This window comes from Pseudochaenichthys georgianus, chromosome 19, assembly GCF_902827115.2.
Source record: "Pseudochaenichthys georgianus chromosome 19, fPseGeo1.2, whole genome shotgun sequence".
NCBI lineage: Eukaryota > Metazoa > Chordata > Actinopteri > Perciformes > Channichthyidae > Pseudochaenichthys > Pseudochaenichthys georgianus.
In genome coordinates this window covers 9,413,220-9,440,345 of record NC_047521.1, presented here as the reverse complement: position 1 = coordinate 9,440,345, position 27,126 = coordinate 9,413,220, and the positions used below count along the sequence as shown (strand labels likewise).

Below are 27,126 nucleotides of genomic sequence, written 5' to 3'. Positions count from 1 at the left end.
GGCAATTACTTCACAGATGGAGCCAAATGAAAATCTGGTTCGTGGTCATGCAATTAGAATGGGAGATTTAAATTTGCCACATGTGAAGAGAAGCGGGAATTCATGCAAACATATGTAAAGGAGCGTACATTTAAATAAATGCAACTCATAAACGCAGCCAAACAGATGAACAGCTTTGTCATTGTGATGGAGCACATTTCATTATCATCGCAGCAACCCACAGGATCCAGAGAATAATGGGAGAGGCATTGGGAATTTGCAAACTGCTCCGGCAAACTGAGTAATTTCTGGATGCCCTATTGTGTGAAGAGCTTACAGGGTGAGGGCTCTGAAAGGAAGAGGCAAAGGAAGGATATAAACATGGAGGCAAGTGGAATAAAGTGAAAGATGGAGGGAACGAGACGGAGAAGAATGAAAAGAAGTTTGTGAAGGGAGCAGGGCGGGATTGGGCGTGTTCAGAAACTTTTTCGCTACAGCCCAGTGTGTGTAGATACCCTCCTAATCCTGGTTTTATTGGCTGCCTGTGTCCAGCCAAGCTGGTCGGATTGAGTAGGGAGGGTAGAGTGGTGGGGGGGGCAAACACATGTCCTTCTTTGTGGTAATACGCTGATTAGGCCTGAGAAAGAGCCGGACCTGGTTACGGCCTTTTCTCAGGTAACCGTAGAAACCAGCTCAGTAGGGGTGCACAGTGTGCCCCCCCCTGTACACCTACCGATGCAGACACACAGAACAAGGCCTTCGCTTGCAGAGGTTTGTACAAAACACAACAAGTGTTGTTGAGGACTGTTCATTTTAGGATCAGTCCCTGGAGTTCACAACTTAAAGGGATAGTTTGGATGTTTTTAAGTGGGGTTGTACGAGTTACTTATAGTCAGTGTTTTACCTGCAGTAGATAGTGGTCAGCAGAGTTACCACACAATGTGCAGCTGTGGAGGTATTTTAGACACCTAAAAGAAAGGCCCAGTAAAGACAAAAAAGTGAAGTGCATTCAATATTTTGAATATGTGTACAGTATTACGCTGTCAGACAGACTTTCCAAAGCCGCCACATTTCATTGAAAAACCCAAACCAGTCAAACTAACCGGTCCAGGCACCAGGACACCAGCAACTCCTGTGTTTTGTGTAATTACTGTTTGTGTCAACTGAGTTTGGTTGCATTAAAGAGAGCAAAGTAAACCGCTTAAGTTCCCGTCAGAAAGGACAGTCGCAGCAAAGTGATGTAAATATAAGAAATATAGCGTCAAGTTAAACCAGTATAGATGTTTCGTTGGTGGGGTTTTCTTTAGAAAGGTAATATATATGTTGGTGCTGTTCGCCTCCACAGCAATAAAGTACATTGCTTTCCTTCAATGTTGGTCCACCTGTCTGCGACCACCATCGATGCATTGTGTCCCACCCAACCCACAAAAACATCCGAACTATCCCTTTCATTGCTGTTGACTTTCCAGACACTTTGTGTTGCACTTGTGGCCTCGACCTGAGAAACGTGGTTTCAATGTTGCTCCGATGTAGACCGCAGACTGATTCCTCTGCCTGTGCTCATAAATTAGACCAATGTCACACCCCCCCCCCATCCATCCCTGGCCCTGCGCACCGTCTATAGCTCCTGCAGAGCAAGTGTCGTCCAGATCCCAGAGCTGAGCTCGGCACATTTCTGGCGATGCTGTAACACAATGTTTATGATGGGGAAACAGACCTGCCTCAGTGTCAGCACCACGATGACATCTTGACTCGAGGCATAGAAAAGCCATCTTTATTGGTATAATGCAGAAGACTCCCCACCACGACTGGCAGCAGTGCAGGCTTCATAGGAGCTCCACAAAGATATCGATCAATTATTGTCACATTTAGAGGCTCGGAGGACCCCCCCCCCCCCCCCCTCCCCTCTCAAACAGGGCGGTAGGTCGAGTGCTGCTCACTCACTGCCTGTTTCCCTATCTTCTTTGTTATGGAGGAATGAAACACAGAAGGGGCGGTTGAAGGGGGGCCCTCCACTACTGACCTCCAGACTGTGGTCACTGAGCCCTCTCCCCACGGTGGGCACTCAGCCTCCTCTCTGCGGAGTGCACGCTCCCAGCCCCTGCTGAGCGACCTTCCAGCCCCCTCAGTCCACCGAGGCTCCCTCACGCCCTGGAGATCCTCAGCAGAAGGATTGCGGCCCCCAGGCAACACACAACAGAGGGACAGACAAGGGGGATCTTTTTTATTTCAAGTATAAATAAATACTGCTGAAACAGTTCATGTTTGAGTCACCTGTCACTCTAACAGCATACTGAACTGAATCTGCAAAGATGGTCGACTTATTGAGGAGATTATGGTCAGAAACAAAGCCTAACTATTTTGATAACCAATTCATCTACATTTTTCAAACACAAATGACAGAAAAAACGGTGTTATAGCCCCTTAAAATGGATGGAACATTTGTTATATTGTGTAACGTTCTATAAACCATTTGATAAATTAAATAAACAAACGTCTAGATCAGGGGTGTCAAACTCAAGGCCCGGGGGCCAAATCCGGCCCGCGACTTCATTTTATGCGGCCCCACAAGAGCTTGCAAAGAATATAATATGTTTATTATACGGTTACATGCTACAGAAACACGTTGCCCATAAACTACATGTCCCACAATGCATCTCAAATATGACTTTTTTCTCAGAATTTGCCTTTTTTTCTTCAAAATATGCATTTTTTCATAGAATTCCTTTTTCTCAGAATTAGATTTTTGTTTCAAAATGTCACTTCTATTTCTTTTTTCTCCAGAATTTGGCTTTTCTTTTTAAATCATTTTGGGACATGCGCACTGAAAAGACTTGCAATTATTTGCCCTAGACTTCTGCTTTCAGACGTAGTTAATCATGAAGTTATTACCCTATCCGATGATAATCCAATGCAGAGGCAATGATGTAATATAATACATTATTTTATATATATGATATATTTATATATGTATTTTTATATAGTCTTAAAGTTACAACCGGCCCTTTGAGTGCAACCATAATGCTGATGTGGCCCGCGATGAAATTGAGTTTGACACCCCTGGTCTAGATGAGTTAGTAAAATAACCTTCAGTTGCAAAGATGTACCGGTATCAAATGTGTGTAATTGTGTACGGGTGAAATGTTTCCTGAAAGTCAGCAAATAATATCTCATTCATTGTTTTTGTTGCTACAATATTAAATCAGGATGACACCAACAAAACATCTCTGACTATGTTATTGAACTTATCATGACTTTCCTCACTTAGATGAAGCACACACTTCATCTACACATCTGTCAGGTAGTCCATCTGGTCTACTTACTTGTTCATGTATTTCCACAGTGTGTCACATGTTTTAAATATGTGGTTTAAAAAGCCTTAAAGTGTAGTTCAAATTGAATGAATGAAATAAAGTCTCTTAACGGCAAACAAACTAGTAGAAAACTGGCCGATACATCTGAATAATCCTGATGTGAGAGAAGTGTCAGAGCCTCGCGGATCATAAAAAGTGATGTTCTGTGATGTATGAACTTCATTCTGATGAACCCCTTCATCAGGGCTTCAAACGGTCTCCTGCAGGTTGTTAGCGGCCATTCTTTCCATGAGTGCTAATCCTTTGAGACAAAACTCCCAACAAGATCGTTATCACTACGTCTGGCTCTCTTTGATCTCTGCCGGCTATCTTGTTTGTATTCGTCCTGATCACTTTCCTTGTGTGTGAATCAAATGCATGCTCACTTCAGGCTAAGTCCATCACAAGTGTCCCACCCTCCTCCTTCACTCTATCTATCCTCTCCCCCCCTCCTCCCCCCCGTCCCACGGCTGCTCGCCCCGCAGCCCATCAGAATGACAATAGTATTGATGTCAAATGTGTCGCCTTTGGGCCGCTGAAGCATATAACCCTGCATGCCTGGCCCAGCCACCACCGCCGTTTATGGCTTTATTGTGTCCCCTTTTATGTCCCCCCCTGTTGGGGTGGGAGGACAACAATTTAGAAAATGCACTGTATATGTCCCTGTGAGTCAGACAGAGATTATGTGTGTGTGTCAGTGTGTGTGTGTGTGCACATATATCCGAATCAATTAGTCAGGGCGCAACCCCTAAAAATCAATGTGTCAGAACGAACGTGAAACCGCGCATGGAAGAGAAAAGGAGAAACTCATCTCTTCACCTCCAGCCACTATTTTTTTTTCCAATGATCACACGTGAAACAAGTTGAGTACCAACTCTGCTCTACCTTTCTTCATGTGTCCCTCCCTCTCTCATTCCCCTCCCTCCCTCTTTTCACTCTTTCCTTTCTTTTCCACATTACCAGGGGGTGGCGTGTGATTGACAGATGGGAACGAATAATAATTTTTTTTTCGTAACCTAAGGCCATCTCCTGTGATTGGCTTGCCAGCTGACATCTCCAAACCTCATTCCCCCCGCCTCTCCCCCCCTTTAATATTGGGCCTGTGGATGAGGCATCCTCAGGGAGAAAAAAGTAGAGAGAGAGAAAAAGATATCTACCTTAGGGAAGAACCTCAGAGAGAGGGAGGGAAGGAGAGGACGGGTAGGAGCGTGTGTGCATGTGTGTAAGAGACACTTATTCTCTTAACTACTAGGAGACAGACACACTTTCCTGGCCCGACTCAAAGAAGGGGGGAAAACAGGAGGAAGATTTCTTTTTTTCTCAATATCACTCCAATCTTCCCATCATTCAACAATCAGGCTTCTCTTCCTGGAAACTCTTCTTCGCTGCCTGCTGGAAGTTCTATGTATTGATCCCTCTCACACACTACAAGGCTTACCTCATGGATTTGTATCTGATTGGATATTTGATGTGTGTGTGGTTGTCCAGCTCACGGGTGCTTGGAGGCTATCCCATCTGGTGGTGAGTACAAATCCACAGTTTCAGCATCAGACCCTAGACGCATACAGAGAGAGAGTGTTTTTTGGGTCAAATGATTATTTCTGAGGGGGCAGAATGTGCACTTTTAGTGTGGAAAAATGTTCCGGCCCAGTCCAAAGAATCTTAACCTCAAATTCTAGTGCAACGGAAAAGGCTCTCCGTTCTTTTCCCCCTCTATACTCAGGTCCATTTATCATCTGGGAGTATGTTTTGATGCAAAGGGGATGGTTTCTTTAGTTTGTGAGCCTTTAGATTATTTGAAAATATGGAGGGGTTTTTTTATTTAAGGAAAAAGACTTTGGCGAAGAGGTTGCCATGTTGATATGAATTGTCAACAGCACTGTAAGGACTTGTGAGGATTTTCAGCCACGACAATAACTCATCAGATCATTCATTTTTACACACATTGTAGATATCGCTCTCCGGTGATGACAACGCTGCTGTTGCTCGTGAAAACTCAACAAAGCCTCAAAAGAGGCTCTTTTTTCTAAACCATAATCAATTTATTTCTTGAAGTCCAACCATATCATGTCAGGAGAGCCTCGGGGAGCAGAACAATAATGACTTATAAGATGAGCTTCATTTTGTTTTGTTAGCTATTGTGCGTCACTGTTCTGCATTCAGGCCGGCGGCTCCCAAACAGTGCACTAATTTCAATCTGAATTATATTTGCCTTTTTTGGGTACATTTGTGTTGTACAAACATTTCTGCCAGTGATAAACATGAACACAATAAAAAAAAAATACAACAAATTTGCAATGAGGTATCGGCTGTAATTAAATTAATCCTTTTTTTTTTTAAACAGTTAAGCTTTTACAGTTTGCTTTTCAATTGCACCACAACTCACCCCCTCCACTACGGATCTGCCAGGAGACAATATGTTTAGGTGCCGCAGGGTTTTATTCTTTGTTAAATGATCCCAGATCGCTTTTGGCACCAGTAACTGAAATGTAGAGGTTTATCTCATTACAGATTCAGCTACATGCAGCTGACCTCACAGCTCCTGGTCTTCTTTTGTAACATAAAGCTTGTATTTTGGAGATATTTGCGAGGGCGTATGACAAAGCTCTTTTGGCTCACAACACAATACTTGTCAGAGCCACTGCACTTTTAGTAGCCCAACAAGCATGTGGTCCCACCGTAGTGCTGTCCAAACCACGAGCATCTTCTGGTTTCATTTACAGAGCAGGCAGCTGCCAAGCACACAGGCCACAGGGCTGAAGTGTTAATGGCAGAGAGGACTTTACACCCACTGCTGGCTTCAGCAGCACCCATCAGACAGCAGTGACAAAGAGCTTGGGATTCTCTCGGTGAACTACCTGCAGCTGTTCTGTTCAAGGAGCTTACATGACACTGGTGTAATGTTCGAACCTCCACAAAGCGCACCACCTTTGATTTGGGTAGAGGGTTTTGAAGTGTCGGCAATGGAATGGGTTACTGCGAGGGTGGAGGGATGAGAAGCAGTAGCCGTAGCTCCAGGTGACTGGGCAGGTGCTGAGGAATTGATGTCAAACAGCGCTGTCAGTGGCGTCACCCTGCGGTGTCCGAAAAGAGACAACATAACGTGTTGCGTCAAACATCAGGGTGCCGAGTTTCAGCCAGCCGGGGCCCGAGCAGGCTCCTCTCAGCGTCTGTCTCAGGGGCGAGGACTTGGCCATAAATTCTCCAGCCAAGGTGGGACGGGTTGGAGGGAAGAGCACTTTTGACTGCTTTATGCCTGGCAGCTTTGCTTTTACAAGATGGGGTGTTGAAAACAAAACAGAGCGTAAATAACTCCGCTGATATGCACATATGCGTGGAGGAAAATGAGGTGTAGTAGAAAGACACAGAAAGCTAATGAGGTGGGTTTGGAAAAGGCGCGACTGAGCAGTAAATTGCCTCCTTGAAATGCAAGAATGTTGGGGAAACGGCAGCTTTAAACAACAAAGTTTGCGAGAATTTACGACATCTTAAAGATCCCTACATAATCCACAGGTCTCTGTCCAATTATCTGACAACACCACACAGCTGTTTGGTTAGGGAATCAGAAAGATATCTGTTTGTTGGACGTATTGCTGTTATTCACCTTTTAACCTGCATTTACAAATCAAAGAATATCTGAGAACTTGCTGAAGACTATGACATAAGCGTTGTTTATAAAAGTCTCGTCTAATATTGTATTAAGCCTGTGTGGCTTAACTGATCAACTATTTTCAGAGCGGCTTAAGCCACTCTGTCAGCCAGCTGTGTGTTTGTGTTCTTTGCGTAAACAGCAGCGGTTTTAAGTGAATGATGACAGTCACATTCAGCAAGGAATTACCTCAGCTCAATTTACTTCGATGCCAAACATCGAGCAACGGCAGAGATCATCGCTTTAACTCTGTCATATCACAGCCACTAAATGGTTAAATCCAATAACTGTTATTCTCGTTACCATCGGTTATCACAACTGTTAAATCAGAGACATAATACACTTGGTGTACATTGTTTTGCAATTTAAAGTCAATTTTCCTCACAAATATTTAAAATGCTTAAACTTAAAATGTACATAAGTGCGGTTAATGGGAGGGATAAAGAAGACAAAGGCAGATTAAAACAAAAATGGCGCAAGGGTTATTTGCTTTAAAATGTTTTAAACCACAAAGCTATTTTGTCTTCTCTTGAGATAATGTCAGCATACATTATCAGCTTTAAAGGCAAAGGATGCAGTCCTGATAACCAACGTGTCTTGGATTAGTGCACCAGCAGGGCTTTGTTTTCCTTCCACTCACTGAGGAGAAATAAGGTTGCCAGTCTGACAATCTGAGTAGGAAACACAAGAGATATGAGGAAGTCAAAACTGTTCGCAAGTAACTCGACATCACGGACAAAATCTAGTTTTACCATTTGCCAAATCTGTTACCAGTGTAAATACTGTACTATTGTAAAATTAGGCCCTGTGCATTTTGTTTTACTTTCAAGGATCAATTTCAACATCCTTTAATTAAAATTTGAAGCACGTATAAGCCTAAATACGGCTTCCTGACTAACATTGTGTTCACCGTCTTGGAGTAGCCTTAATAGTGTCATACCTCTCGGAAAATCTCACGCAAAGCTATCTAGATTTACCAAACTGCCAAGTCTATACACAGACCTATCCAGTTCAACCTGAGCGGCTTAAACGGGGCTCTAGAGTCCATCTCTGGGTCTCAGGAATGTCATTATCTGACTGTGACACCCCCCGCCTCCAATCTTCAATCCAATCTTCAACCCCAAAAACCCCTACCATTGGAAAAGGGATCACTTAAATGATTCTTACTGCGGGAAAATCCTCTGTCTGCCGCCTTGTGTGAAAAGATCAAGGATGTTCGGGTATTATTCTCGGCATTACGGTGGAAGGTAGAGAAAGGAGCAGGAACGTCCAGAAGAATGTCATTCATAAGAAACGTTGGGGTTCCATTATGAATGGCTGAGGGCCGCCATAGGGCCAGGGTCAAAGGCAATGTTGGGCTGAAGCCAAAGAAAAACGTCTCCGCAGAAAGAGACATCCACAGGGACACAGGAGATATGGAAGCAATTCCTCAAACACATTTATGACTTAGACATTTCTTGAAAGAATAAAATAAATCAGATTATTTACGTAAAGTAGTGCCACTGTGAACATAATCACAAGTCCCGCATTCGAAACCTTTCCGAAGTGAAGTACACATTGTGCAGTAAAATGTTCCCGACCTTCTTTGAGAGTTATACTATTAGTAATGTTGCTAAATGAAAGCGTATTCTCTTATTAGATTCTTATTTGATTGACAACTCCCAAAGATCAACTTTTTAAAATGTTTCTTTCAACAAAAGAAGCTAGATCTCGATGGGCAATATTCCGACACACCAAGTCAAAGTTGTGGGAAGCAATATCGTTTGATTGGTCGACAGATTAAACAAAACACCAGTTCTACAGTGTTTATTTTATTTGTTTTTAAGATTGGCACTGAGCCTCAGTCTAACAATGCTATTGGTCACATTAAGCATTTACTTTGTATAACTTGAATTTGTTAGTTATAAAATAGAATTGAGAGTTTGTGCAAGTTCAGCATGAATAAATGTTACCTTTGTCTTAAAACCTGCAGCAGTCTTTAACTGTACGGCCAGTGAGAGTTACCTTCATGTTCTCAACTGTTTCGTGACAAAACAAACTAACAAAACTGTCGTCACCGAGCAAGCATGTGGGATGACATTACAGCCAAACCCAAGCTAGGCAAGAGGTTCAAAGGAGAGTGGTATTTCAAAGCAGCGAAGGTGAGTTCTAATCTTCACACACTATCAAAGGACACGCAGTGGGCTCTTGTGGGAAATGACAAAGTCCCCCAGTGCACAGCCATTAGCTGCACTAAAACACAGGCCAGGGCAGTTCCTCAAAGGGAACACGGCAACGGCCAGAGGCAAAGAGATCATTAGGACACACACACGTGTGGAGACACACACACACACTATTTAAAGTCTTCATTACCTGACTGATCTCACCTGTATGGCTTGTTTCAGAGGTTAATTATTATATTAATTATACAGAGGCGATGTCTCTAACACACGGGGTCACTGACAGAGATGTGTTGCTCACACCTGTACAGCCTCTGTTCAGTGGAAGCCCTCAGGCCACTGACCAGGTCAACCAGACCACAAATCAGAGGGCAGTGAGGAAAAGAAGACAGGGCCATCATTCAGTCGCTCAGTTACAGGGAATAAGGTTTAAATAGTAGAATAGAATATGAAAACAAAGCCTGGATCTCAAAATCAGAATTATTTTCTTAGAACAAGCAACCTTGCTTTTCTTTTAATTTAAATCAGGCAGAATCAGATCACTGATTACGAGACAACGATTGCTTATCTGCTTAGCCTCGCAGCAAGCTTTGTGCAAACTGGAAAGTTTGGTACAGTTCAGCCTGCAGATGGATTCAGAGCAAGACAAGGGAGAGGCAAAAGCATGCATGTCATTCATTCTCTGACATGCTGCCTGACTGGCAAGCTCACTTCACCGGGTTCGACCCCATCACTATGGAATCACTCCACAGCTTTTTGTTATGTTTCCAAATTACCTAAGCGTGCGAAAGTCAAGAGCAATTAGCAATTAAGTACTATCAAACACACAATGTGGTGTTTGAAATTGCGACAAAGAAATTCCAGACATGCAAAGGAAGATTCCAGACAATCCACCACGAGTTATGATTTGCATAGAATGCATTACTGCCAACAAGCTGGCCCTAATGAGCAGTGGCAGGGAACAATGCACCGTTTACATGTGTGGTTCCTTCACACAGTCCCTCAAGACTCTCTTTCAAACCAGCTCCATCCTTTCAAGACAACAGATCAGACTCCATAGTGTCCACCTACAGACACAGCGCTTACAGTCTGACGCTCATTTGTCGGTGCCTTGTTCTCCGCAGAGCTACTGCTGCTCTCATTCACTTTCTGACAGGCAGGTTCACAAGTGTACAACCTGTTAAGCTTCCTTCTTCACGGCTCCATACTTGTGACTGCAGGGCTTCCTTGTCCCAACTCCACACTCTTTGCAACAGTCTGCAGAGAGGGGAAAGAAGGGGAGGTAACCGAGGTAAAAAACAAAGAACAGGTTGGAACATTTTTCAGGGGTCCTGTCATTTTTTATCTGATCAGCCAGGAGCTGTTGGACTGCAAATCAAAAGTGTGCAGAAAAAAGAGAGAAGACAACAAAACACAGACAGGAGCTTTGCATTCCATCCGCTACCAGGAAAAGTCCCATCCTCGGGCAGAGCCGGCAACTTTCCGTGGCCCACTTACTCTCTTCCGAGTGTCTCTGTCTCTGCGGACGCTGTTGTGGGATTTATAAATGAAGTCGGGATGGCAATGTTCTCATGTACGCTTCTGACTGCTCTCTTTTAGCAACACCATGTCCTCGGGGCGAATCTGACAAGTTGAGCTGCAGCGTCAACATATAGAGGTAAATTAGAGGTAGATTAGAGTTTAATATATACATATATTTAACATATTCTGCAGAGGCCTTTTCAGGAGCCTGGCTCTCAGAGAAAGTCACAGAACACACTCAGGAGAACTCAGCGCTTAAGGCACAAACCAAGCTAACATTATTAATGTATCTTTAATGAAATAAGTTACCTTGTTCAGACATGGCTGAGAACGACTGGCACCCATCATCCACAATAGCAAATACATTGGAATGTTATAGCACTTATCAAATAGGATCAAATATGTTACTCAAGACGAGGGCTGTTTTCAATCATCATCACAATATTAACTTTCCCAATAACCCGCATGGCAATATCGCACACGTTTTTAAAAGAGACCTAAACTGCACTATGTAACTGTAAACACATTTCTTTTATTAGTGTTTTTTGTGTTTAGTTCGATGTTCACTTTGTTTATTAAATAATATTGGATACAACTTTTGTGTATTCAAGCAATATACTTAAAGCAGCGGAAAGACAGAACTATCACTTTCATATATGATTATTTATCACAATTAATATTGTTATTGCAATTACTTTGCAATTTCACATTAACAGATGTGTTTCTCATAACATGCAGCCCTACTAAAGAATTAATTATTTCAAATTCCTTGTTAAATCTACTTATCTGTATTCTTTCAAAGTAATACTTTTTATATAATGCTCTTTGCTACTAAAATAAAAGTTAACGATCATAGAAACCCTAATTCCACATCAGCTAAAAACACATCCCAGTGTCCCAGCTCGTGATGAAACATAATGGATTATGTCATCATGCGTAAGCAGTTTTCAGCATGTCGTGCAACAAGCAACAACCTGGTGCAACATTAACACAATTACAATGGTTGCCCAGAATGAGCAATACTAATAAGGCGTCCCACCTCTTGCCATCACCTCAGTGATAACCTGAAGTGCGAATGTACAAGTACCAACAGAACCAGGTAGCTCTTTCTGCCTTCATACATGCATGCAGGTTTCCATAGGTGTGTGAACAGTGCCTAAGGAATAATGCATGCAGGGATGGATTGTGACAGGCTCTCTAATCCCTCGCTTTTCCTCCCTGCTTCACCCTCATACTTCGGTTGCCACTTTAACACTCCAATTTGTTCTAAACTACAAACCACTAAAAAAACTCCGTAAGAACACCCTGAAGGTAAAGCATATTTCAATGTGTGCCTTTCTGACCAGTATACAAGGAGGGCTTGAAATGTCACTAGATCCCGTATTCTTAACTAGTATATTTTACAATGTATGTTTCCTTCAATCACTACACAACTATTTTCTAGAAGGAAACGTAGTACTTTTTACTTCATTATAACAATTTCACAGCTAAAGGCATAGTTATTATCGCAAACTCAGATTTGACTGCATGTGATTTGCTTAGAAAAACAGCAGAATACTTTTTGCCTCCATGAGTTCTATATATTAGTGAAGTATCTGAATGGAAATGTTTCTATGTTGTGGTTTTGCTGATGTACTTTAGCAAAGTAGCTGGAAGCCCGATACAAAATATTATTTAGCGTATTTCACGTCACTTGTCATTAATTAAGGACCGGGTGCGCGAGGCATTGCGCACCCGGACCTGGATTGCATAGCTGGTAGGCTACTTTGTGCTATAATATTCAGGATACGAAATTAAAACGCAAAATGTTTCAAAAGACATATTAGCAATGTTTGAGGAAATCGTCATGCATCAAAAAACTACATTTTATATTTAAAATATAACGCTACATTTGAAGAAGGGCTATTGTTAAACTAGCGCTACTTCCGTGTTCATCTGAAGGCTAACGTAAACACATACCTACATTATAATTTGAACGTTGCTTTAAACAAGTCAGCAGGTTGTTCAAGAACACTTACCTCTATTTTGAAGACATGTCCAGATTCCTGAGAGTCTTTTGATGTTTTCCAAAAAGTTAACTGTTAGGAAAGAGAAGATGAAGAAGCAAAGTAGTCTACATTCTGACCAAAGATGGCAGCCGGAAGTGACATATGAACAATGATTTGATAGTTAAATGTAGGCCTACCGTGAGCATTTGTTACATTGTCAATGTTTGACTTAAATACAAAAAAGCAACATTTAATTAATATTAAAATAAAAATGCAATCATAGAAAAAACAATCACATTCTAGATATTTGTGCCTAATAATTTAAATAGTTTAATAATTCCATATTGAAAATGTAAACATTATATGAGGCACACACTGAGGCTAAGCAAAACTTTAATGAAAATTAAATGCATGAAATGATTCCTTAAAGTAATGTAATCACATGTACAATGTTCATTTGAGTTCATGCTTATGTGTGGAGGTCACAAGCCATTGCAAGGTTGTTTTTGTGCAATTTAAGGCAGTTTTTCAGTATTAAAACATGTTTCACGACAAGGTAAGGACCAGGAACCAAAAATAGAGGACCAAGATCAGGTTGGCCCAAAAAGATATGTTAATATAGATTTTCCTCACTTTAAGATAAGCAGCATCTCTGACACGTCAAGTTTTAACAACTGTACAATCTGAATATGAGGATGCACTTGGTTAATACAACTAATGATTAATGAGGAAAAGCCATAGATCAGCACCCCTGTCCTTAAATACTTGTATACAGGCCCTGGTCATGAACTTCAAACTGTTTCTGTAGACCATCAAGCTTAAGGCACTGAGGTCAGATGTCATGTTCTGCTCAACAGGTTCAGAGGGTCACCTGGTACTATTTGTGCCTCTGGACATATGAGGCTGTCACACAAAGAAAGCTCATCTGTGCACAGACATGTGCTACACACTGACCCCTGTAATGCAGACCTCCAACAATAGCAGCGGAAACATATAACACATTGCTTCTCAAAGACAAAATAAAACTATAAGATGCTGCCACTTCACTTTTCCATCCTAGCAGCAGAGTGCACATTGCATTGGGAGGGGTTGAGCCAAAAGTTTTTGTTTACAGTGCTTCTTGATTGCGTGCATTTCCACTCTTCAGCAAGGTGTGTGGTGGAATCCCTTTGTTTCCTCTGCTTCATTTTTGTGGTTTCCAGCAGCCCGTCATACTTTCACATCAGCCCAGTTCAGATACTGAGAAAACCCCCGACCAAGCCGTAAACCCCCCCAGGCCAGTAGAGGCCCCATACGGACCTGCCTGGGCATGCACCTGCCAAGCCCTGCCGCTGCTCTGCTGCTCGTCTCGTCCCCTGCAGCAGATTCCCCCGGCATTCTGCCTCTGTGGAGGTCTCTGCGTCTGCTGCTCCCTCACTCGGTTGAGACACGTTGTTCATGGCTTCCGAGAAGTGAGGCAGAGCAGGCAGGATCAGCATGTGGTCTGCATGCATGCATCTTATGTGTGTGTCCGTTTGCACAATACGCCTCATAACCCCTAAGGGTTAAGACTCTCATTAGCACCTAGCCAAAAAATATATCCCTTTCATCTCATCTATCCATACAGTATGGATCAAGTGAGCCACATCATTTGCAAACAAAGACAAATAGCCTGACAGACCCACAGACTGTAGTCTAAACATGCTATGTCCACCACAAAGTCCCATGCGGTTATATAATTGATTCCATCAGATATCCCAAGCTCACTTGCTAAGCCTGCATGTCAGAGTGGTGGGCAAGAGGTTTAGCTATCCTGTATTAAACCCCAAAGAGCAGAGGTTGGCACAGAGGTCTCAATAAAGAGAGTTTGCGTTTTCTTACTGATGTTGTTGGGGAGCAGGTGACACCAGGGTTCAAATTCAAGCTCCGTGCAGGGCAGCACCCGCTCTGGTCCACCCTTTGACTAAGAGATTAATGGGCAGTCACCGAGCTAGCAGACAGTGTAATTAAGGCCCTTAGTCACTCAGTCACCAGACAGAGTGAAGTCAGCAACACTTGAACTCAGTGATGTTGGAGGGATTGGGACTGGCAGATGAGCTAATGTGGCTAACTTCGCTTGGTTAACTTGAGACAAGAACATGAATGAGAATGATGAGCACTCTTACATTTCAGCATGGGAACATGAAATGGGGCAAAACAGCATTTTTAGGTTTGAATTATTAAGTTGGATATAAAAGAGAAGACACTTATGTTTTCCCCCTGTGCATAGCAGTGTTTGAAAGTTAAATAGTTTGACGTAATTCTACTTTTTGAGGAACAGGACATAGGACAGGATTTCATATTTAGAATTGTTTGTTGTCAGTGTCAATCAGGAAGCTACTGCTAAATACACATATGGCTCATAGCTGATTATGTAATCTTAATATATTATATTGCACCAGCTGTAAAAGCAAAACAACTTGATACCTGGAAGCCTTTTGCAACAATGCACTCCTGAGATCAAAAACATTGTTTGCGAGGTTTTGTGGGGGCAGGGTTTTGGTGGTAGCCATATGTAGAAAGCAAAAGCGCACATGAGCTAAGGGGGGATTTTTCCCCAGTGACTTCAATGGTTTGACTTTTGTGTTGGGGTGGGGCACTGCGCTGCACTCATCTGTCACAGTCAGTGGCTGCTGTGATTGGGTTGCGCCCTGCGGGGGTCCTGAGGTCATCGTGAGTGGCGCTCTGATCTGATCAGCGTCAATTGTTCCCCCATGATCCTCTCATGGCCTCCAGCGTCACGTTGTTCTCCCAGACTTAGCCAAGTGCTGGAGAGACTGCTCGACACTGGTGAAGCTCTTTTCTTATAAATGTCGGCAACAGCTCTTCAAATCCCTAACCCTGTAAACACCAACATCACACATTTATTGTCAAGCCAAAGGACATTCTTCTTGCATTCATTACCCCAGAAATGACAATTTATATATCAATTTGGGTTACCCTTACATTCTTGAAGAAAACCTTTTATGGCAAGCCTTCAAGGTGGACAAGGAATCACAAAACGGAGAAAGGTGTTGAGGATTTGTAGTAAGTAGGGGCTGCGTTTAACAACAGGAAAAACACGATGGCATAAGCAGTCTCATGCGAGTCTGGTCGATTACAGTGTTTTAAAATGCATGTGTTTTGGAAGTAGTGCGCATATGACGATGAATTAGACTTCGATTATACTGCACTACTTTTGCGAGGGTTTGTAAATGAATGTTTTTGCTGTTGTGACAATGGTTGTCACCATTTTCATGCATTTTTCAAGACTTACCCTTTGAAATTATTTGATCAAGAGGCATGCAAAACAAGTTTTATTCTCAAATTCAAGAAAACAGGGGTGGAGTAATTGATAGGCAAATCAAAATCTTTAAAAAGGCAGACCTGTATATGTATGGCTCTTCAGGTGATACACTGTATGCCTGGATATACATCAACAAGACATTTGTCTCTGACATCCAACAGTAGATGCATGACTCTCTGGAAGACACCGCACAGTTTTGTTTGAGCTTGTCATAACAAAAAGCATGTTAAAACATGGGCATGGCAAACATATTTTCAGTCTCTGTGTCTATTATTCCAAGAGAAATAGAAAGCAATTAAAATTAATTACCAGAGTGAAACTATAATTGTTTCTGGCATCACAAGCTGATCTTGGCCGGCTTGTTGTGGAGCTGAGGCACATCTGCACGAGCCTACTGGTGAGGCACACATGTTCAGATATGCTGTTTTTGTCCAACAGCAAGCCAAGCTGCAATCGCTGTCATTGTTATCAAATCCGATACCAAGGAAAGCCACAAATTAAAAAGGAACTGTAGAGGCAGGTGTTTTCATATATTTGATATGTATCAGGGAGTTTCCCCCAACCTTAGCAGACAGGTTATTGTGTGTTATCTGTTAGATCAGCAGATCTGTGTATGCTAACAAGTGGGAACACTTTGAAAAGTCAGTGCTAATAGCTTGTATCCCTGCCCTGAAGTGGGCCTATTAGCCCCCCCTCTCCTGCTGGAGAGAAAAAGACAAAAATAAACAAGAGCTCTTAGTATGAACTACATTAAACAGATAAGTCAATAAAGCACTCCAGTATAAATCACAGCACTGTCACAGAGCTAGGCTTACAGTTAAACCTTAGATTAATGAAAACAGACGAAGAGCCTCCAATGGCAGGTAACAATCGTTTCTATTGTGGGCTGAGCTCCAGTGAGGCACAGACTTGAACTGTCACGCAGACAGTCTTACTTGCTACATCCTACGAAATAGGTTCGTAAGACAAACAAAGCCAAAATGATCAAATTGTAAATGTTGTCTCAACACAAGCAGCAATACAATACTTTGCCCTAAAACAAATAACATTAAGGTGATTCATTGATTCAGCACTATGCTGCTGATATAAATAGAGAATGATGACATCCGTGCCGTCCTCCCTCTTCAACCTAAACAAAATCCTCAAAAATTGGCAAAATGTTGATATAAATCAAGAACTATCTGAACAAAGAATGTACATCCCTTGGCATACAGAAAGTTTGTCTTACCTTATTTTTGATTACTAATTTGACAGACATCCCAATGTCAGCTTTCACCTCCTGATAGTTGTTGATTCAAATTATTTCAGCCAATAAAAAAAAAGGAATTGGGGTACAATATGTACTCTAAACATTTTAAAAGTTATGTATGTAATCTGAATTGAGCCCGTTTTATGTTTGGCAGTGATTGCTGTGACACACCTCCCTTGATCATGATGCAGTTCTTTCTATTTCTTGTCCGCTTGTGCTTAAATGCTTGATATGTAACTTTCAACCACTAAGGGTATTCTCAATCTTTTGATTGACAGAAGTCAACGTTTGGTGGCATTACAAAGCAGCATGGGAGTTTGTCATTGCAGTCAACTTTTCTCGGTTTGTTTCGGAAGTTTCCAACATTCAGGATATAACAAGAGCCAAATTATGTGCAGAAGTCTCCTCCTAATCCAAAACAAAAAGGACATGGTGTTTAATACCTGTAAAATGTTAAAGTCAAAATCAGTGTTCACCCAGTAAACACAGGATGCATACGACAAGCTAAATGCTAACATTTACTTAGATCCAGACATCCAATGATATGTCACGGATGTCCAAAGTTGTCCAATGTCAACAGTATTACAGGCTACCAAATGGTTTCCAATACATTTTCAAAAAGCTGGACAAAACGTTGGATAATGCAAGTACACTACTCAAAATACATAAACAATATATGACATAGGCCGAGTTGTTTTCAGAAATATAAATGGGGAAATGTTGCATATCAAACCTTTAACCAGAATGCAGAGATGTGTTTATCTCCCGCAGTTCTCTGTTAATCCTCTCTGTGTGTCGCAGGTCCCTGGCCCTTGGGCAGCAGTACTCGTCTCTGGGCTCCCAACCCATCCTGTGTGGCTCCATCCCCGGCCTGGTGCCCAAGCAGCTGCGTTTCTGTCGCAACTACATAGAGATCATGCCCAGCGTCGCAGAAGGCGTCAAGCTGGGGATCCAGGAGTGCCAGCACCAGTTTAGGGGCCGGCGATGGAACTGTACCACCATCAAGGACAACCTGGCCATCTTCGGCCCCGTGCTAGATAAAGGTACATTATCTAGAGGCACATAGACTTAGGAAAAAGGCATGCATTTTGTAACAATGTAAATATGTATAAGGAGCTGAAAAGAAATATTGATTTAAATGGTCTGTGCCAAACACATCGCTACTGTTAAAACTATGACAGAGGCTATTGCAAGCTAATAAACCCGTAGGCTTCTGATTGTTGGGCTTTACTGACAAACTATGGCAATTACAATAATATATACCTTTCCGCGCCGCAGTGAGAAATGAGCTCAGGTACAAGCACTGACACATTATTCAACTTCCATCCATCTTTACCTTCAGCATCACATTTGTCTTCAGACCTATATTTCGGATTTCCAAACCGTGTTTACACTCTCAGACATGAAAGAGGGTCAGCTCTCGGTAACCCCATCAACAAAGCCTGACAAGTAGTAGGGCTGATATACTGGAGACATCCATCAGGCGCTTCACACGCAGAATACTAATTGTAAGATGTCTCCACACTAACTGCGTTCTTTAAACAATCCTGCTAAACCTGGGACAATAGGCACAGGTGTCCTGCTTGAGGCCCTGCGGCCCCTAATCATAAAGGTAGGAGTTTGTGTGTCGTGATTGGAAATGAATTACCCTGTGTGTCAGAGGGGAAGGAATCTGGGCAGAAATGGGCAGTGTGAGCAGTCCAAGCTCCTCAGTCAAATAAAAGGGAGAGGGGAGACCAAATGAGATTACAGGCAATAGAAAAGGGCCGGGGGGCTCCGCAAAACCCCTACTGTGCATGAAGACCAGTGCGCGCCTCACACAGTCCAGCTCCCACGGACACCCCATTCACACGCCCTTTTGACTCTGTCATGAAAACAGGCTGAAAGGGGATCTCTCCCAACCTAGCCCGGCTGAACACTTCAGGGATAGGGAAGTGAAGGAAGAAAGAAAGGAAGGAAGGAAGGAGGAAAGGTAGCGTCTCACTTTGGGAAATGATAAATGGAAGGGAAGCAAGAGCTACCAACCACCAGCCCCAGCCACCTCGGGCTGCGTGTTGGCCATGGTGGTGCAGTTGGTGGATGCCATGGGGGAAGTGGGGGGTTGAGCTCCTGTGGTGGGTGGTGGTGTATGGGATTTCAGCTCAGGGTGTTGGCGGAGGGGTGGCTGGAGAGAGAGAGGGGGGTTAGGGAGTTTAGGGAATGCCAGCTCCGGGCAGAGCGAGGCTGTGGGGGCGCGAGTCGCTGGGCCCTTTGTGTGGGTAATACAGTGTGACACAAGGGAAACAAAGGCGGATTGATGGACCCAGCAGGTAGCAGAAGCAGCGCTAGCCATGGCTAACAGCCAGAGCTCCAGGGGCCCAGGGCTCACAGGCCCCTGTTGTGGATGGCCCAGAGCGGCTTGCCAGGGCGAGCAGGGATGCCCAACCAGAGGACGGAGTGGCATCCAGTCATGCAAGGATCATAGGGATACTGATCAAAACAGTATCCAAAACCAACTTAACACAACCATGTTTTGCTACTAATCATTAATTGCCTCAAAATTGAAGCTCAAGTCCCATAAACGTACATGTCTTGTACGTTTTTCATGTATAACATTGTATTAAGTATTTACGACTGGTATCTTTGTTTTGACCAGCCAACAAACTACAGATGCCAATAAGCCTAAAGCTATGATCTGTTATGTTGTACCACATGATTAAGGTGTGAATGGTCATCTTTGGATGAATGATGAGATAAAGATGCAAGAGTAAAGTCACTTTTTCATTGTTAGATTTAATAAGGGAATTCTAAAAAAGCACATTATTAACATGTTGGTTGAGTATGTATTTGAATAAAGCTGTGATTTACAGAATTTCATAAAGACCCTAAAAGATGCTAATCATACCATCTGTAATCTCAATTATTAGCATCATAAATACTGATATATTGAAAAAAGAAACGTAACAGCACAGATATTGTCCCTTGGGGAATCATAACAAGCTAACATGTTTTTGAAACTATGCTTGCCGATATCTTCAGGGTGGGAAAATATGACTAGCCTCCAGCCAAACATTAGTAAACTGTCTGTGGCTTGTAAAGTAGTCTGAACGGGTCTCGAAATCCTCGTTGGCAGTGAAACTGGTCAGGAATGTTTGGCTTTAGAAGCCACTGTGGTCTACAAACGACTGGTTTAATTTTCTGGTCGTGTCCGTACACATTTCAAAAAACTCATGACGCAATTGTGTCAACTCAGGCCACTCAATGCTCTTTAGAAGTAAAACCACTGCTTAAGGACACCTTCCCTTACTTGTGTGTGTGTGTGTGTGTGTGTGTGTGTGTGTGTGTGTGTGTGTGTGTGTGTGTGTGTGTGTGTGTGTGTGTGTGTTACACAGCTAGTGGAGTGTAATGGGTGAGCCACGGTAAGTGTGCTATGATTGTGAAACAATGGTGTCTGGTTACATAATAAGCTGTTGCCTTCAAAGGAGGCGTAACTCCATCCTTCAGTGTGTAAAAAAGAAACAGGCCGACACACTGCTAGGTTTCACCAGAAGGCCCTGGGCCCTGAACAGGGACGTGTAGGAGGGGGGGGGGGGGGGGGGGGGTGACAACATTCCTGAAACACTATCCAGATGCAAAACAGCACACCTCAGGGATGACAGGGGGTCACCGAGATCCCACTGAGCGTTAGGCCCTCCTGACACAACCACAATGGGCTGATGTCACTGCAGGGACTTTCTTCTCCTTCCTCAGCGCTGATGGTGATTATATGGTAAACACTCTGGACCATGTTTACATATTGTAAAAAAAAAAGAGGGTTCTAATTTTTGTCTCCATATAAGGCTTCTTGTTTTTCACAGTCGTACATAATGAGCCTTCTCGAAGATGAAATGCTGTGTTAAAAGGTTGTTGCCTGGGGGTATCCCTTTCAATACTTCTGTCTGGATGTTGGCAGCAGCAAAGATTACCGGGTCCGTGTTAAACACCAGATTGACACACTCTCTATATCTGTCTCCTCTCCGTCTGTCTTCATCCGTGTCTCTCAGCAACCAGAGAGTCAGCGTTTGTCCACGCCATAGCTTCAGCAGGTGTGGCGTTCGCGGTGACACGCTCCTGCGCCGAGGGCACCTCCACCATGTGCGGCTGTGACTCCCACCACAAGGGACCCCCCGGGGAGGGCTGGAAGTGGGGCGGCTGCAGTGAGGACGCAGAGTTTGGGGTGCTGGTGTCCAGGGAGTTTGCAGACGCCAGAGAGAATCGCCCAGACGCTCGCTCGGCGATGAACCGCCACAACAACGAGGCAGGACGCTCGGTAAATACATGTCGACACATACTGTATGAGGAATGTCTGTTAGGTTGCTGTATTCCATATTAACATCTTGTCAAAAGTATGTACCCATCTGAACATCACACTCCTATTTGGTAGTTCCACATGTATAGGCAAACATCTTCTGCTATATTAGCCTTCAATTGTCTGGGAAATCTTACCACAAGATTTCGGGAAGGTATAATGAATGGATTTAACCACAAGATATACTACACTGACGACAGCTGATCAGGTCTGGCTCACTGTGAGAATTCCAGGTCATCTTGAAGGTGTTGGAAAGGGTTGAGGTCAGGGCTCAGGTCAGACTAGTCAAGTCCTTTCACACCAAACAGGGGAAACCACTTCCTTATGGAGCTGGGAGTTGTCATGTTGAAACAGGCAAGGGACAAACACACACTTTTGGAAGCTCTATGCTGCAGTATTAACATTTCCAGCCCGTTCTTCAGTCTGATACCAATTCACAAAGCAGCATGTTGCATATGCATGGATTGCATCAAGCATTCAACTAACTCTAATGTAAGCATCTGTTTGTAATAAGCTTGGATTGAGAACTGATCAACATGTCCTTTCACTTAAACCAACAAGCCAAGCTTAATCAGAGTTGGTCAGTCCACATACTTTTGTCCAGACACAAAAGCAATTACCACAAGGTGATTGGAAAGCACCGGTTCAATAACTGTACGACTGACTCGATAGAGAAGAAGGTTGCATTGTAGACCACATTTTTTGATAGTACTTTAAGTCACTGTAATACATCACATTAACTGGAAGGTCACTGGGAGAGCGTAGACCCACGCCAAAGCCAAATGCCCCAATTTTTTTTTCTTTTTCGTATCCACCCTGTAATTCTGATCTTCTCCAAATGTTTTGGGTTTCTTCCTTTGTCCATGGTTATCCTTTCCAGTCTTTTCTTAATCCTTCTGAAAGACATCCAAACCGAACCGAAAACATAACCTTGTTGGCAAACCTCAGCACACTTTGTACAACTGATTTTAGCCAAAGTGGAAAACAGACACGGAGATGCAGTCAACACTGGACGTCTGACGGTGCTGCTAAAGGAGAGCATTTACCCGACAACATTACAGTGTGGGATTACTAATTGTTCGTGTGACTGACAGGGATTTGACTCGTCTGCATATTTCTGAATTTCCACCTAAAAATGAGCACTTGACTTTGAAGGACTGGTTAATTACTCATCTAAGCAGCACCCTCCCTCCCTCCCTCCTCACCTTTCCTGCCTTGCATCCCAATGAGAAAATTCCCTGACAGTCAAATAACCCGAGTGAGTTGAGGGGAAAATAGAGGAAATCAGCCCAGACTTAAAACATCACTGGCTGCTGTCACCGCTAAGAAAAAAACATAGGCTCCCCGGCTGCTCGCTGAGGGGCAAACGGAGGGACCACACGGCAACAAGAGGGCCCTTTGATGTGAGCACACAGGAGCCGGGAGACCACAGGAGCTAGCTGAACAGCAGCACTGTCAGGAGTCTCCTCTCCACCTGGCCCTCTCACGCTCCATTATTTAGCCTCAAGGGCCTTTGGGACTTGATGTTGGCATGACAAGCTCACAGGATGATGTCACTACAAGCCCCCCCCTCCGCCAGAGGTGCCACAGCCACCTGCCTTCCGCCGCAGCTGGGGGAATTCGGCAGCTAAATATAGCTGTTGAATTAAAGCACAAAAAGAAAAAAAAATCAAAACACAAAGGTATAATAAGCCCTTCGGCGAAACACTCATGATGTGAGCCGGTGACTTCAGAGAGAATTAGCGGCAGCAGAAGAGCCTCTGTACTTCACAGCTGCATGACACTTACATAAATTGCAGCCATTGTTTTTCTTGGCCTGCTCTGGGACTCTTCAGTGGTCTGCATTACCTAATTATCTGCACATTTCTGACCATAAACATTCCAACAGATCTTGCTTGATGTCGACCGACTTACCTGCCCCACAAGCATTGAGTCACCTCTCAAATTAAGACCACTACATTTTTGGTTAATTGCACTTTAAAGGAATACTCCACCATCATTTTTTGTAGCTTTTCAGTATCAGATTCTCACCGCCTGTAGGCCTTGGTCCCAGAGGATAGTGGGCGTAGTCAGCTTGAGTTCACAGCAGCTTAAGGGGATTCCAGTGGTAACAGACGCAGCAAACAAATGTCAAAACCTCCATAGACACTTATCACCACCTCACTCCAGACGCTCTGCCAAGAGAGGTGTATTCAGGGAATTTCTTGGCTAAGGCCGAAGTGGTTTATGCATTTAAGAAGTTATATTCTATATCTTTGTGTCATGACTCTGGATTCCCTTGCAACTATACAGTAAATCCAAGCTGATGGAGCAAGCTTCAGATCCACCTTTAAAGCCTGCAGGCATTGACTCTTTAGATATATTTTTGGTTGAGAACGGCTTAAACGGATCATGAGGAAATGCGTTATGAAGGCTTACAAGTTGGATGCTTGCCAGGATGATATCAATGCCATATTGGCCTTATCACTATGATCCCATTTTGTTGGGTTTGGCTGTTCACATTATTCGTTAAATGGTGGCCAATTGAAAGTTCCAGTGTGAACTTCATAGTCCTGAACCGACCCATGTGCGGAAAATATGTCAAATGCTGTCGTACAGGAGTAAACATGGAGGTCAATGAAGTCAACGTTTAAGCGTTCATTTTTAAGTTGGTGTGCACTGATGATAATACTAAAACGTACAGTTTAACCATTATTATACTTAAAAAGCTTTATCACATCACAGTCCGTCAACTGTTTACTTTCTTTCAATGGCTTCTTCCATGCTTGTATTCTCCAAGAGTCTACTGCTAGCTAACAAAGGTAGCATAAAGGTCATCTTGGTGAATTTGTAGGCCTAATTTGTTTAAACCAGGAGAGCAGATATAAGCTTTACATATTCCTACAAGGTGAAAATAAAAGTGTCTTGTGTGTTTCTCAGACCATCCTGGACCACATGCACCTGCGCTGTAAGTGTCACGGCCTGTCGGGGAGCTGCGAGGTGAAGACCTGCTGGTGGGCGCAGCCGGACTTCCGCATGCTGGGCGACTACCTGAAGGACAAGTACGACAGCGCCTCGGAGATGGTGGTGGAGAAGCACCGCGAGTCCAGAGGCTGGGTAGAGACGCTGCGGGTCAAGTACAACTTCTTCAAGCATCCCACCGAGCGCGACCTGGTCTACTACGAGGGCTCGCCAAACTTCTGCGAGCCCAACCAGGAGACCGGCTCCTTCGGGACGCGCGACCGGGCCTGCAACGTGTCGTCGCACGGCATCGAGGGCTGTGACCTGCTGTGCTGCGGCCGCGGACACAACACCCGGACTGAGAAACGCAAAGAGAAGTGCCACTGCATCTTCCACTGGTGCTGCTACGTCAGCTGTCAGGAGTGCGTGCGCGTCTACGACGTCCACACGTGCAAGTGAGAGGACGGTGCTTTCAGAAAAAACTGGACTACGAGTGCTGCCCATCCACACTTCAACTCTTTCACTTCCTGCACGACTTTCCCCGCATCCCCAAACACAGACTCTGCATCTCAAGCAAACACATATTCATCAGCACACACACTCAGGCCCTAATGGGTTATGGCACATCAGCTATGGATACTTCTATACCTTTATTTTTTGTAAAAACCCTTCCTTGAATCCAAACCACTACATTACCATAAAATCTGAGGCAGAAAGCATCCCGTGTCGACCCGGCTGATCTCTAATCTGAGGTCAAGGAGTTGTGCCACTTCTTCCCTTCCCTGCAGCATCGGCCCCCACCTTCCCCCTCGTCTTTATTTATTTCCCCCCTCCATGCCAACGTAATGTCTGTGGCATGTACAGTAACACTTTCTACCTGTGAGAATAATGCAGTAAAAAAGTCTCTTTGCTTTTGAAACAAAGCAAGTTCTAACTAACACCTCACTTCCCCGGCCATCCTGGCTGGTTTACCTTTTAGTTTGTTTAGACTAAACCAACCTCTCCACCGTCACTCCGCGGTAAGTGACACTGAGCAGCCCCAGGAAAGCATCACTTTGTAACTACTGAACTGAACAGGTGCTGGAAGTGCCCCCGTCCTGTCTTTTGTAAACTACTGAGCTGATGAAATCCTCAGTGTCGCTTCTCTCCCCGCTGACTGACTCGACCGCAACAGTCAACCTGGAAGATATATGCTATAGTCGTGTTTTATAGCCCTGCATTTCTGAAATATTACCATTGGGCTGGGACTGGAGGTATGCAGCATGTGTGTGAACAAGCATGCTCATTCCACCAACTAACAACCCTACACATGTATATTTATGCACTATTCAGCTACTCCAGGTGGGAAAAATGTGAGCATTGTTTATGCCAGCAAATTCTCAGTCGTTACAAGTTGTTGTGAATTATGACTTTCTTCCTGCATACTGTAAATTGCTCATACTTTCCACACATGTGATGCAACGCAGTCTTACATCATTATTATAAGGAATGGCAACTACCAGGGTTCAAATGATATGTCCAAGTAGAAGATCATTTGTGGCTGTTTCATTTATAAATGTATGCATCAAGTGTGGGTCAAGTTTCAGCATGCTTTTTATTATTAATTCTGGTCTTATGAGCAAAGTGATTATTGGGAGATCTTATTAATTCAACTCTTCTTGCATTCACCAGGTCCAGAGACTTTTGTACGACTCAAATCTTTCACTGTAAAAATGGAGAAGGGGGACATGTGACGACATGTGGAGCCTAGAGTGGGTTCTGATTGGCTTTTACACCCGGCCTTCCTTCTCTATGAGTTTTCTCTACGTTGAGGTTTTTACTATTGTCAGAAGACCCCAAAAACACACCTGCCTCAAAGATTTGGAAATGGAGATATTGGAAGAAAATACTATTATTTAATCTAACACTGCTTATTGAGAGGCATCGGCCTAGTTGAGTTATTATTTGATCTTTTTGAGGTGACTAGGTGTGATTTTTTGGTCGAAAGAAAATACTTCAAGACACTAAAGGGACAGTTCACCCCAAAATCAGAAATACATATTTTACACTTGTACCAGTGGTACTTTTAATCAACATAAATTGTCTAGGTTCGGTAGTAAGTGTTGGAGATATTGTTGGCCACATAGATGTTTATCTTCTTTAAAATATTATTCAACTAGATGGCACTCGTACAGTGCTCAAAGCTGGGGGACTATTTCTACCGAACTACATGAGTGGATGCACACGTCATTTTGTGTGGTGATGTGGTTCTTTAGAAAAATCACTGCTGAGTTTTTTAAAATGCCACCTAGTTGTAGAGAAGGTGGTCAATACTTCCATTTCAGTACTAACAACAAAACAATGTAGAGGGAGAAATTGTGTATTTTTGGTTTTGGTGTGAACATTCCCTAAAGCAAAAGAGCGTTGGGAAACTTCATGAGAAGATGATTTATGTCTGCAAGATGTGGATGTGTGTGTGTGAATGACGGCTGCCTGTGACAGTGGTGAATGGAAACAAGACGGATGGATGGCAGGATTCACACTGAGAAGTTTCCAGTTCCACACAACATGTTCTGACAGTCCCACCTGCTTCCTATTAATTATATTCAACAAACATACCCAGTAGTGTGTAGGCTGTACTCTCTTTGCGACATAGCTTAGCATTTGTGTCATGTTCT

General features: G+C 43.4%; 1 protein-coding gene and 1 long non-coding RNA gene across 2 annotated transcripts in view; one reads left to right on the top strand and one right to left on the bottom strand.

The window, feature by feature from the left end:
* The window catches only part of LOC117464424 (uncharacterized), a 13,867-nt gene extending 1,097 nt beyond the window's left edge, over positions 1 to 12,770 (bottom strand). Inside the window, exons 1-2 of the long non-coding RNA XR_004554082.2 lie at positions 12,680 to 12,770; positions 4,771 to 4,886 (exon numbers count right to left, since the gene is read on the bottom strand). This is a non-coding gene — a long non-coding RNA (uncharacterized lncRNA). The remainder of the gene's footprint in view (positions 1 to 4,770; positions 4,887 to 12,679) is intronic.
* Positions 4,634 to 27,126, top strand: wnt3 (wingless-type MMTV integration site family, member 3). Its single transcript, XM_034106848.1, has 4 exons — positions 4,634 to 4,853; positions 18,004 to 18,245; positions 21,225 to 21,490; positions 24,449 to 27,126. The coding sequence occupies exons 1-4, from the start codon at positions 4,774 to 4,776 to the stop codon at positions 24,926 to 24,928; spliced, it is 1,068 nt and encodes a 355-aa protein (XP_033962739.1). The 5' UTR covers positions 4,634 to 4,773; the 3' UTR covers positions 24,929 to 27,126.

Excerpts from the sequence above, each read along its gene's own strand:
- wnt3 (XM_034106848.1), top strand. The coding sequence starts at position 4,774 with ATGGATTTGTATCTGATTGGATATTTGATGTGTGTGTGGTTGTCCAGC. Across the intron at positions 4,854-18,003 it reads GGAGGCTATCCCATCTGGTG|GTCCCTGGCCCTTGGGCAGC; the intron begins GTGAGTACAAAT and ends TGTGTGTCGCAG. Across the intron at positions 21,491-24,448 it reads ACAACGAGGCAGGACGCTCG|ACCATCCTGGACCACATGCA; the intron begins GTAAATACATGT and ends TGTGTTTCTCAG.